Genomic DNA, 13,426 nt, shown 5'->3' with positions numbered 1-13,426 from the left:
GTGTTTTCTAGTTTTTTTGATTTCTAGTTGCATACCATCGTGGTCAGAAAAGATGCATAATATGATTTCACAATATGATTTCTGTATTCTTGAATTTATTGAGATTTGTTTTGTGGCCTAACATGTGATCTATTCTGGGAAATGTTCTATGTGCACTTGAGAAGAACTTGCATTATTGTTTTTGATGGAATGTTCTGTATGTTAATTCCATCAGTGTCATTCAAAGACACTGTTTCCTTTGATTTTCTGCCTGTTTTATGTATCCACTGATGTAAGTGGGGTGTTAGAGTCCCATACTATATTAATGTCTAATTCTCCCTTTAATAACTACTTTGTGTATTTAGGTGTTCCAATATTGAGTGCATAGATACTTAAAACTTATCTTGTACAACTGACTGCTTTATCATTATGTAATGCCCTTCCTTTGTCTCTTTCTTTCAAATAAGTTTTCTGCCCCTTTCTCTCTCTCTCTCTCTCTCTCTCCTCCTTCTGGGACGCCCATAATGTAAATGTTTGTTCACTTGATGTTGTCCAAAACCTCCCCTATCATTTTTAAAAATTCTTTTTGCTCTTCAGCTTGGGTGCTTTCCATTACTCTGTCTTCCAAATGGCTGATCCATTCTTCTGCATCCACTAATACTGTTGATTCCCTCTAGTGTATTTTTCATTTCAGTTATTGTATTCTTCAACCCTGGTTCTTTTTTTATATTTATCTCCTTGTCAAAGCTCTCATTTTGTTCTTACATTCTTCTCCAGTCTGATGAGCATCTTTACAATCATTAAACTCTTTAGCAGGCTTATTGATTATCCCTGTTTCATTTAATTTTCTGGGTTTTATCTTGTTCTTTCATTTGGAGCATATTCTTCTGTCTCCCCATTTTGCTTGACTTTGTTTCTATGAATTAGGTAGAACAGCTGCTTCTCCTAATCTTGAAGGAATGGTCTTGTGTGTGGTCATCCCCTGTGCAGATTGTGTGCCTGGTAACTTTGGCTGGTTGCCTGGAGCTGTGACTGGCTTGGGGATCCCTGGACACTCTGCTGGGGCAATCCTGGGGATCTCTGCACAGAGAGTGCCCTGGTCAGCTGAAGCTGAAGTGGGCATGGGCTGGGGCAGTCTCTGGGTTCTCTGTGTAGAAGCCATCTTGACAAGATAGCTGAAGCTGAAGTGGGTGCAGCTCAGGTTGTCACAGGGTTTTCCACACACCCGGCACCCTGGCAGGTGTGTTCTTCCTTCTACAAGGAAGAATCCTGGGAGTACAGCTGAAGCTGAAGTGGGTATAAGCCAGAGTGTGCTCAGCACAGGGGGGTGCCCTAGTAGAGTGACTGGAGCCAAGGCCGGTGTCAAGCAGGGTGTCCCAAGACAAGGTGCATAGGGCGCACCTTAGTGGGGTGGCTGAAGCAGGTGTGAGCCAGGAGGCCACCTGGAACCAAAGTGGTATGGGCCTGGAAAGTTCTGGGGTGGCTTATACCTGTTGCACCTTGGTGCAACCACTGGGGCTATACATAGTGAGCACTTAACTAGGAGAGTCCCGTGTTTGTCAAGCTGGGGCTACCTTGGTGAGACAGCTAGGGCTGGAATGGGCTAGGGATTGGGGGCTCACTGAGGGGGTAAGGCCAGCTATGGCACCTGAACATTGCTCCCATCCACACTATCAAGGTGGAAGGGGAATGTAAACCGTGGTGCTCACCAGCTCCTCTGACTTGGAGAGTTCCAGCAGCTCCCTTGCCATATGATAGGATTCTAGGGCTAGTTCCTTTATATCTATTTGCTCTTTTAAACCGTTGCTTTTTTTCTGTGCTCCAGAGCCCACAAATCTGCTCATAGTCCTTCAGTACTACCCCTCCCCACTCCAGTGTGTGTCCTGGGTGGGGGTTCCCTTCATTACTGTCTCTATCCTTCTTGCCATTCTTTATGTGGTCTTTTGTGCAGAAGCTGTTTAGTCCTCAGTTTTTCAGGAGGAATTGCTTTACATATTAGTGTAGATTTGGTGTGTGAAGATGAGTTCAGGATCTTCCTACATAGCCATCTTGGACCACAGTCCCAATTATCTTTTTCATTGATAAGGAGTTATTTAAATAATCTGGATAGAATTTGTCAGTATTGCAAACTTTGGGGGTTGCCTTCTGACTCTCCTACTCATATATTTAGATGATAAAAGTAACCTGATCAGTCTTCCTTTATGATTAGTGGGTTTTTGTTTTTTTGGTCCTATTTACCAAATCGTTGTTTACCACAAAGACAGGAAGCTATTTTCCTATGCTATCTTCTAGAAGCTTTATCTTCCATATTTAAGTTTATAATCCATCTGGAATTGATTTTGGTGCATGTGGATCAAGATTTTTTCCCCCTTCGGATGTTCATATTGATTCCACACATTTACTAAAAATAATTTTTCCTTATTGCATTAATTATCATAAACTAGATAGCTCTATGTTGGTCTATTTCTGAACACTATTCCATTGGTCTATTTGAATATCCTTGTGCTAGTAGTATCACTGTTTTAATTATGGTACCTCTATAACGAGTCTTGATAACTAGTGGTGTAGTCTTCTAACTTCACTATTGTGCTTTAAGATGGTCTTTGCTATTTTTGGCTCTCTGTATTTCCATGTAAGTTGTTAGCCCTCCCACCTTACGTCCTCACCCAAAGGTAGGATTTTGATGGATTGCATTCAATCTACATCAATTTGACAGGAATTAACATCTGAAAAAGTTCTAAACAATAAACATGTATATTACTATTCAGATCTTTTAAAAATTTCTCAGTAATGTTTTATGCTTTTTCTGTATAGAGCTCTTTAACATCTTTCATTAGACAAATTAATTCCTAGTTATCTGACAGCTTTTTAAATACTATATATATATCTTCATTAAATGCTAACTTATGTGTTGGTAGCTTATACAAATGATTTTGTATATTGAGCTTACCTCTAGTACCACCACTAAAGACACTAATTAGAAAGAAAAGCCAAAAGGATCGGTAAAAACCCCAAGTGGGAAATCAGTGAATTAGTTTTATTTCTCCAATCAATCCTTGTACTATTTGGGTTTTTTGTTGTTTTGTTTTTTACCTTGCATTTAAGGCTATAGATTTTCCTGTAAGCAGTGCTTGACCTGTACCCACAAATTTTAATATTTTCATACAAAAACCTTGAAAACTGAAGAACTTGCAAGGAATAATGCCAGGGATAGAATCAAGGGATAGCATAACATTAAAAAAGTGAATAAAAGGGTTGGAAGATAAAGTTAAGGAAGTCCCTTATGAACAAATGGGAAGAGATGTTAAGCAGAGGAAATAAGAGGATAAATCTAGGAAGTCCAACACCTGAATAAGAAAAATTCCAGAAAGAGGGCAGAGAATGAGGAAGGGAGGAAACTATGAAAGAGGAAAAACACTAAAGGACTTGAACTTTCCAGAATGAAAGGATGAGAATTAGCACAATGGATTGGCGGGGGGGGGGGAAGACATCACCAGGAAATTTAGGATTTTCTTTTTATTTCTGGAGTTTTCTAAAATCTTCAAAAAAAAAAAAAAGACTACTTGTTAATGGATTGAAAATTAAAAGACTTCTCATCCTAAATTCTGAGGGAAAACTGTTTTCAAGCTAGCATTCTAGAACTAGCCAAACTATTAATGGAGGAATAGACATTTTCTTGTGAGATTTCAAAATTTTACCTCTAAGTACCTGGAAGATGGGCTCACCAAAATGAGGGAATGAGCAGGAAGATCAAGGACACAGATGACTGAACATAAGAGAAGCTCCAGGACTGCTATGCAGCACACTTAGCCAGTAACCAATTCACACTGGAAGAAAAGGAAAAGGGCACCAAAAAGTCTATCTATAGGAGGAAAAGAAAACAGTGCTATTAGAACAGGATACCTGATTAGGGCTAGACAAGTAGAAAATAAAGAGGTTTTATAATCTTGGGGAAAATGTGTTAATTTCAGGAAGAACAAAAGTTGCACAGGAAATATAATCATAACATACTAGTTAACCAGTGAATAAAAGTCCTAAGTTAAACACTGAATATAAATTTAACAAGAAAGATATTACTATACTAGGAGGATGAAAAGGAAGAGGTAAAGGTAACTCATGGGTGAGTTAAAAGTACAAAATTCTCATCTTCTATAACAGCAAGTTAACAGATAATGAATAAAGCCAATAAATATGTAACAATATATCCATCTTTAAAAAGATGGAGGTAAAGACTAGAAGAAACTGCTAACAGTTGGCGAGATGGACTTCTATTACTCAAATTTTCAAACTATTATTGGATAACTTACTTGTCAATCCTTTTTCAATGTCCAAAGAAATTTCGGCCACAAATTATCTACCTAATTGCATTTAGAATAAAAAAATCAAATCTTTTAGAAAAGCTGGGAAAACTGCAGGCAAAAAAACCCCCAAGAACATATATTCAATCACAACTGCAAATGTCGTATACAACTCAACACAAAATCTCTAGAAGTACTTTAAATTATAAACTTCAACAAGGTTCAATCATACTTATTTAAAATTTTATTCATCAGTCTTAATTAAAATAAATTTACCATAGAGGAATATAGTACAAGTTATTTTTACTGCACATGACCAACAGTACAAATACAATACTCAAATCTTAGTATATTTTTAAATATATTAGATGTGCACAACAATAAAATAACCTACTTTAGAGATGCACTTTTCATTCTATCAAATATAAGGCTCACATGAGACCATAACAAAACTTATTCTGTTCAAGTGCCCAGGGACAAGGCGAAGCAGTCAATTAACCTTTTAAAATATCTATGAACCAGAACAGTTTTCTTTGAGTTTCATAAGCCAAAGACTATTGAGGAATATTTTAAGACTGAGTAGAATCTGGTGGCAAAGAAATTAAGGAGTTTGGGGGAAAAAACATAGTTCAATATTAATAGTACAGTATATCTGCCAGGTTATAGGTTTCCTGTGCACAACCAGGTTAATATGAACATCTTTAAAACATGAATATTGAATTTAGTACAATTTTATAGTGTACCTAATTATAGTAGAAAAGTAGATACCTGATGAGAATGCTTTTTTGAAACAGCTTTTTTTAAATAAAATAGGGTCTTTAAAAGAATCCAAACAAATACTGTAATGCAGAGTCTTGGAAAATATATTAACTGCAGAAATGCCCACAATTAGAAATGGTATCTGGCAATATGGTAATTGAAATGGTATGGCAATGTGAAATGTTAAAAGGAATGATAATGTAAAATATGAAAACGATGATAAGATCATTTTTACATCAAAACCTAAAGTAAAAATAAAGGGTGGTGAGCTCATTACTTTACATATGTTATAACTAGGAATTGCTACCTACAAAATATTCTCTCAATGCTTGTTTTTGAATTGCCCATATTTGACACATGCTATGTGTAGAATAAAACTAGGTTCTCTGAAAAGAAAAAAACCTTGGTCTAGGAAGTACCCATTATCTACTTACGAATTTAATTAAATATGGCTTCGGAAACTAAAGAAATTTTTTTCCAAAAAGTTAATTAAGAATGCTTAAAGTACAATCAAAATTTCAGAGGCTCATATACACTTAGAAATTGCTAACTATTTCAGTTGATGTGATTGATACCTTGTCTCAACTACCTGTGTATTTTTCCACAAAGTATACTCTTACACACAGAATTTTTAAAACAATGAAATATTTCAGCTATTCTTTCATACCCTATCTTAGTAAAATATACAACAAATTTTTTAATCTGGATATCAAAGACAATTTAAACGAACCGTATTATACATCTGAAATAAATGTCCTAAATTTTATGACACCATCAGTGTGTCAGCAAATATGGGGAAATGCAGCTGTGAACTGAATATGTGGGGCGGTTGCGATTACTCTTCATCGTCTCTTTGAAGTGGTATCACCTGAATTTCTTTGGCTATCCTTTCTGCTAATGTTTTACTATTTGCAGCAATTATTCTTCGTGACATCAAGTCAAATGGCCCACCTAAAATCAAACCAAACATAATTCCTGTAAAACTAGTACAGCAATATGTACTATGTCAATCATAACATTTTAATACTTTCAGTTTTCTTTAAAAAAAAACTGATAACCATAATGCTTAAGCTTTGGCAATACATGAATGAGTTTTAAGAATCTTTTAGAGAATACCAGGGTTTTTTGGGGGGTGGGGGGTGTCTCAATCATACCAGTCTGAAAAATGCCATCTTTTTTTTAAATTTTTATTTATATTCGTTAGTTAACATGCAGTGTAATATTAGCTTCATCTATTTCTTTCCTGTGTTCTTTTTCTAATCTTTTTGTTACTTTTATTACGTCTTTCATGTTTGGGAATCTATGGACAGGAAATTTGACTCCACAGCACAGCATTTTCGTATCTCTCCTTCCCATTTCCTTATTTCTTCATTGCCTTTCTCCCAGATCACAGGTGAATACCTTTTGGCCCAGGTTCACTCTTCACTTTAAAAAATTTCACCATCAGTTCAGAGCAAGAAGTTAACCTCTCTAGGCCCAAGGCAGAAAGTGATGGTAGGGGACGTTCATTGTCAACCACCCCAGTCACCAAAAAGCTCTTGGTACAAACCTCAGATTCAGTGCCCTTCTCTAATTTTCCAAAAGCGTCTCAAGAGTTCCTGATACTCACAGGTTTGAAGAGGCTTAGTCATTTATCATTATTATTCCCACATTACAATTAGCTTCTTATCCTTGCCTCACTCAATTTGTTATTCTGATTTTGCAGAAAATTACATGGCTTGTTTTTGTTTGGCCTTTATAAGTTTAAGTGTAACATATATTAAACATTAAAAGAAAAAAGCCACATATAAAGGAAAGTACCAGAGAGAAAAATGCTTTACTGTCCCATAATTTTACCTGTCACATCCATTAGTACTCCACCAGCTTCAGTAACAATAATGCCAGCTCCTGCCATATCCCAGCAGTGAATTCCCATTTCATAATATGCATCTGCAACTCCAGTTGCCACAAGGCACATATTAACAGCTGCTGTCCCAACACCTCGGATCCTAACAAATAACATTTAAAAATAAGATTAAAAAAATCCTTCAAAAAGGCTCAAGTGTTGAGAGAATTTACAAGTAAAAACAAAAAAACTTACTTAATTTTAAAATAAAGATACATAAAATCTAATTATGATACACTATACAGATGACAAAATTAATCCCCACAGAGCAATCATTTAGTAAGATAAACACTAAAAGATATTTTCGGGGAAAAAAAAAGAAAATGCCATCATTCTTCTATACTGGCATGCATGTATATTCATATTTGTCTTAACTTGGACTACAGACCAATACAAGCAGTCTCTAGAAGTAAAATATGTTATTGGTCATTGCCACGTGTGTACACATCAGTATGTGTGACTAAAGGGTAACAGTACACCTGGGCTCTGGTGAGACAGAGGCCTACCTGAAAAGAGTATTTCAGGTTTGCACCTCTTCCCTGGAAATGTATCAAATTAAGGTAAGTATGGACACTACCCTGATGAGCCATTACAATAATAACTGATTCAAGAAAGAATCACCAATAAATGCCAAAATGAGCAAGAGCAAGATTGGTATTTACATAATGTCAAAGTATCTCTCCCTAAGATACATAATACATGCATATATCATTTTATTGTGCTTTGTTTTATCACACATCACAGATTTTTTTTTTTTTTTTTTTACAAACTGAAGGTTTGTGGCAACCCTGCATCAAGCAAATCTACTGGTACTTTGTGTCTCTGTCACATTTTGGTAATTCTTGTAATATTTCAAATTTTTTCATTATTTGTCATGTTGATCAATAACTCACTGACAGCTCAGATGATTAGCTTTTAGTAATAAAATGTTAAAGTATGTACATTGCTTTTTTAGACATAATCCTATTTTACATTTCATATATCGTGATATAATATAAACATAACTTATATGGACTAGAAAACCAAAAAATTCATTTTACTTGCTTTGAGATAGTTGCTTTATTGCTGTAGTCTAGAACCAAACCTGCCATATCACTGAGGTATGCCTGTACCTATAATGGGAAAGCATCCTTATAATGGTCTACCCCTATCAAGTGATCTAACTTATCATCACCAATAATGGGACAAAAAGGCATCAAGTGCCCCCTCCTCTGATGCACTGAGAAGACACAACATTGCTTCTCTGGCATTCCTGCCAAAAATGTGTAACTCTAATCTTGAGGAAACTAGACAAACCCGAATCAAGAGACTTACTATAAAATAATTAGCCTACATTTTTCAAAAAAAAAAAAAAAAAAAGACCAAGACCAAGCAACTGTTCTAGATTAAAGAAAATTGATGAGAAATGATAATTAAATGCAACGTTTGATCCTGGATTGAATCTTGGATCTGATTTTTTTTTCAAAATTTGAATAAAGTCACTATATCACTGTTAACTTCCTGATTTTTACAACTGTATTATGTTAGGGAGCATCCCCTTTATTAAAGGAACACAAACTGAAATATTTAAGAAAAAGCATTCATCATGTCTGCAAGTAATTTTCCAATGATTTTTACTCAAACTCCTTTTGTAATTATTTAAACCGCTGCATATAAGACAGTGAGATCTGTTCACTGAAAAGGAAATAACATGAGTTGGGGGAGAGCAGCAAGATGGAGTGGTAGGAAGATCCTGCGCTCAACTCCTTCCACAGACACACCAAGATAATGGCTCTATTTGTGCAAATCACTCTGAAAAATGACCCAAAGTCTGGCAAAACAGACCTTCCAAAGTTAATTGTGGAGAGACCACATCAAAAAGGGCAGAAGGGGACAGAGATGCAGTTGGGAATCAAACCCTCCTGGTGAGACTAACCACAAACAGGAGGGACATCCAAGCGTGGAGAAGTGAGCTGATCAGACTCCATGCCAGGTACCCCAGACACTAGGGAAACACACTGGGAAGATGAGCTCCCATAATATTTGGCTCTGATAATCAGTGGGGCTTAACTTCAAAAGCTGTTAAAATTACGGTTTAACTCCAGGTACAAAAGCTGTTAAAATTACGGTCTAACTCCAGGTACTTTAAAAAATTAGCAGGCTTAGCTCTGGAAGAGCTGGAGGGCAATGGGAAACCGTCCCTGCCCTAAAATAAGCCAAAATAACCTATAATAAATAGCCCATCCTAGACACAGCATAGAAGCAGCTATTTGAAAAGTGCCTGTGGTATACACAGAAAGAAATTTATTTACTAATCACCGAACAAGTGCTGGAGGGGCAGGAATCTTCAGGAAACTTCCCCAAGAACAAAAGTGTAGCCATGCACCACTTCGCTTCATATCCCCTGGCCTAAATAGCCTGACACATGTGGGAACCCATGTAAATCCTCTCCACCTATTTTGCTAGCACTGCATAACTCACCCTCACATTCACCTTCAGACCCACCCATACAACCCCGCACCCCACAACTTGGTAGGGGTTCCTGAAAAGGATCTCCTGCCAACCACATCCTGCAAGCAGCCCCAGCAAGGATCAGCGCCACTCTAAAGTGACTCTTCCTTGGGTAGAGGGGGGATAACCCCACAGACCAGCACACCCACAGTTCCAGCAGCCAAACCTTTTAGCTGGCCACCCAGGGAGAATGCCCCACACTTGGTGTGCCTACAGCTATAGCAGACAGACTGGGTATAGATATCTAGTCTGACTGCCCACTCCTCCCACCAAAGATAGCCTCCCAGGGAGACCTGCAGGGAAAGTGCCCTGATCTCTTGCCCTGCCATAGCTAGGGCAAACTAGATGCAGACACCTCCCACATACAAGCATGCAGTGGTCTCAAGCCCCTCAATGGTGCAGGACCAAACCTGGCATGTGCCTGCAGCAGGCAAATTAAGATATGTCATTGTAGCCAACTGGACTGAAGGCAAATGTGACTGAGCCACAACAGTAGGGTGCCCAGAGCCCATAGAGAAGATACCCCTGGAATGCCTGGTTCTGATGACATTGGGCTACAGGGCACCAGAGAACCTTTTCTTCACAAGGCCACTACTTTTTTTTTTTTTAAGATTTTATTTATTTATTTGACAGAGACAGAGACAGCAAGAGCAGGAACACAAGCAGGGGGAGTGGGAGTGGGAGAGGGAGAAGCAGGCCTCTCGTGGAGCAGGGATTCTGATGTGGGACTCAATCCCAGGACCCTGAGACCATGACCTGAGCCGAAGGCAGATGCTTAATGACTGAGCCACCCAGGAGCCCAAGGCCACTACTTTCAAGACCAGGAGACAGAGTTGACCTTCCTAATATACAGAAACAGCGAGTTAGACAAAATGAGGAAAGAAAGGAATATGTTCCAAATGAAAGAACAAAAAAATCACAGCAAAAAAGCTAAATGATATGGAGATAAGCACTATGCCTGATAAAGAAATCAAAGTAATGGTAATAAAGATACTGACTTGGGGGCGGGGGGAGATCTCAGATCTTCAACAAAGAGACAAGAAATATAAAAAAGAACCAATCAGAGATGAAGAACTCAATAATGGGGGAAACAGACACACACATACACACACACACACACACACACACAACACACACACACACACACACACTAGAGGGAATCAACAACAGAACAAAGGATGCACAAGAACAGATTGGTGATCTGGAAGACAGGATACTGTCCAGCAACCAAGCTTAAGAGCAAAAAAGAAAAAAAAGATAAGGAAACTCCATGATTTCATCAAGCATAATAACATTAGTGTTCTAGGGATCTCAGAAGGAGAAGAGAGAAAAGAGCAGAAAACTTATTTGAAGAAATGATAGCTGAAAACTTCCCTAACCTGGAGAAAGAAATAGACATCCATATCAAGGAGGCAGAGACACTCCAACAAGATGAACCCAAGGAGATCCATATCTCCCTACATTGTCATTACTTTCTGCCATGTTAATTATGAAAAATTTTAAAAGCAGCAAGAGCAAAAAGTTACATATAAGGGAAATCCCAAACAGCTACAAGCTGATTTCTTGGCAGAAACTTTGCAGGCCAGAAGACAATGTCATGATATATTCAAAGTGCTTAAAGGAAAAAACCTGCAACTGGAATACTCTATCCAGCAAGATAATCATTCAGAATAGGACAGACAGAGTTTCACAAACAAACAAAAGTTGAAGGAGTTCATTACCACTAACCGATCCTTACACAAAATGTTGAAAGCAATTCTGAGTGCAAAGAAAAGGCCCTAACAGTAAGACAATTATGAAAGGAAGAAATTTCACAAATAAATGTAAACATGTAATAAAGGTAGGTAAATCTCTTATAAAACCAGTACAGAGATGAAAACACAAAAGCAGTAAAATGAAATCTATGTACAAAAATGAGTCAAGGATACACAAAATAAAACATATATACATTTATAGGGGGTGGAGCAAGATGGCGGAGGAGTAGGAGACCTGGATTTCGTCTGGTCTCAGGAATTCAGCTGAATAGGGATCAAACCATTCTGAACACCTACGAACTCCACAGATCAAAGAAGAGAGTAGCAACAACTCTCTGAACAGAGAAGCGACCACTTACTGGAAGGTAGGACGTGAGGAGAAGTGAATCCGAGGTGATATTCGGGAGGATAGACGGGGGGGAGGGGGCCTCCGTTGGCCGTTTCTGGCAAGTGATAGAGCCGCGGAGCACAAAATCGGAACTTATAGAAGTCGGCTCCACTGAGGCATGTCGCTCCAGTGGCTAAGTGGGGGGTGGAATCCTCGCGGGACAGTGTGGTCTCAGGACCCTTGGGGTCACAGAAAGACTGGGGATGCCTGAGTGCAGCAGAGCTCCCAGGTATTGGAGTGGGGAAGCCAGCTGCAAGGATGGAGCCCAGGCGTGGTTCTCAGCTCGGGATTGCCATAAATTGTGATCCGCGGCCCAGTAGGGCCACTGCTCCTCCAGCAGAGACCCAACAAGCGGCAGAGCCGGGGAGACTCCCCTTCCTCCCCCCGGGAGGAGTGGCGCGGGAGCGCACTGCAGGAATCTGCTGGGTTTGGAGACTCCACACGGGGTCGGGTGCCAGAGATAGAAACGCTCGGTCACAGGCCGGGTGAGCACGGAGTGCGGCTGGAGACCGGGGACACGGGAGTGACTGCTTTTCTCTGGGGGCGCACTGAGGAGAGGGGCCCCGAGTACTCAGCTCCTCCGGGCGGAGATTGGGAGGCCACCATTTTCACCCTGGTCCTCCAAAGCTGTGCCAAGAGCTTGCAGGGAACAAAAGCTCCTGAGAGCAAACCCGAGCAGCTTGCTTAGCCCAGACCGACAAGGGCGGGGCAATTCCGCCTCGAGCAAAGACATTTGGGAACCACAGCAACAGGCCCCTCCCCCAGAAGATCAGCATGAAAAGCCAGCAAGCCAAGACCAAGTTTACCGATCAAGGAGAACGGGAGAACTCCAGTGCTAGGGGAATACTGCACATAGAATTCATGGCTTTTTTACCATGATTCATTAGTTTTTCAAAGTTAATTTTTTTAACTGTTTTTTTTTTTTAATTTTTTTCCCTTTTTCAACCAACATCAATCCCTTTTTTAAAAAAACATTTTTTATTTTTCATTTTTAGAGTCATATTTTATCCCTTCATAGTAGTTACCCTTATTTTTGGCACATATATATATATGTTGTTCTCTTTAAAATTTTGAGATACAGTTTCTTCTAACAGATCAAAATATACCCTAAATCACTAGTGTATGGCATTGTTCTAGTCTCCTGCCTGATCACATTCTTTTTCTTTTTTTTAAATCATCTTCTTTCTTTTTCCAAACATCAATTCCTTTTATAAAATCTTTTATAATTTTCATCTTTACAGTCATCTTCCATCCCATCACTGTATCAACCCTCATTTTGTACATATATGTCTTTCTTTCTTTAAAATTTTAGGAGGCACGTTCTTCTAAAAGACCAAAATACACCCAAAATCTAATGTGTGGCACTGATCTATGCACTAGTCTGATCATATTTGATCATATTCTGTTTTTTTTGTTTTGTTCCGTTTTTGTTTGTTTTTATCTTTTCTTTTTCTTTTTCTTTTTTTTCCCCTTCTTTTTTCTTTCTTTCCCTTTCTTTTCCCCTGGTTTCAGATCTTTTCTGATTTGTATAGAGTATATTTGCTGGGGATGTTGTTAACCTGTTAGCATTTTGTTCTCTCATTCATCTATTCTCCTCTGGACAAAAATGACAAGATGAAAAAAATCACCTCAGCAAAAAGAACAAGAGGTAGTACCGTCTGTCAGGGACCTACTCAATACGGACATTAGTACAATGTCAGACCTAGAGCTCAGAATCATGACTTTAAAGATACTAGCTGGGCTTGAAAAAAGCATGGAAGTTATTAGAGAAACCCTTTCTGGAGAAATAAACTAAAATCTAACCAAGTTGAAATCAAAAAGGCTATTAATGAGGTGCAATAAAAAATGGGGGCACTAACTGCTAGGATAAATG

The 13,426-nt window shown here is 38.6% G+C and overlaps 1 protein-coding gene across 2 annotated transcripts in view; it reads right to left on the bottom strand.

Annotated features, from left to right (window-relative positions):
- Window positions 1–4,532: 4,532 nt before the first annotated feature.
- Window positions 4,533–13,426, bottom strand: part of IMPA1 (inositol monophosphatase 1) — a 38,325-nt gene continuing 29,431 nt past the window's right edge. For both annotated transcript variants that reach the window (XM_028112744.2, XM_028112749.1), the window contains exons 8-9: window positions 6,873–7,024; window positions 4,533–5,987 (exon numbers count right to left, since the gene is read on the bottom strand). In XM_028112744.2, coding sequence (XP_027968545.1) covers window positions 5,872–5,987; window positions 6,873–7,024 — 268 coding nt within the window. In that variant the 3' untranslated portion in view covers window positions 4,533–5,871. The remainder of the gene's footprint in view (window positions 5,988–6,872; window positions 7,025–13,426) is intronic.

This window comes from Eumetopias jubatus, unplaced genomic scaffold (genome assembly GCF_037043125.1).
Source record: "Eumetopias jubatus isolate StellerSeaLion01/CBP00866 unplaced genomic scaffold, mEumJub1_p1.0 scaffold_4, whole genome shotgun sequence".
NCBI lineage: Eukaryota > Metazoa > Chordata > Mammalia > Carnivora > Otariidae > Eumetopias > Eumetopias jubatus.
Note: the sequence above shows the minus strand (reverse complement) of the source record. Positions and strands in the feature narration are given on the sequence as shown.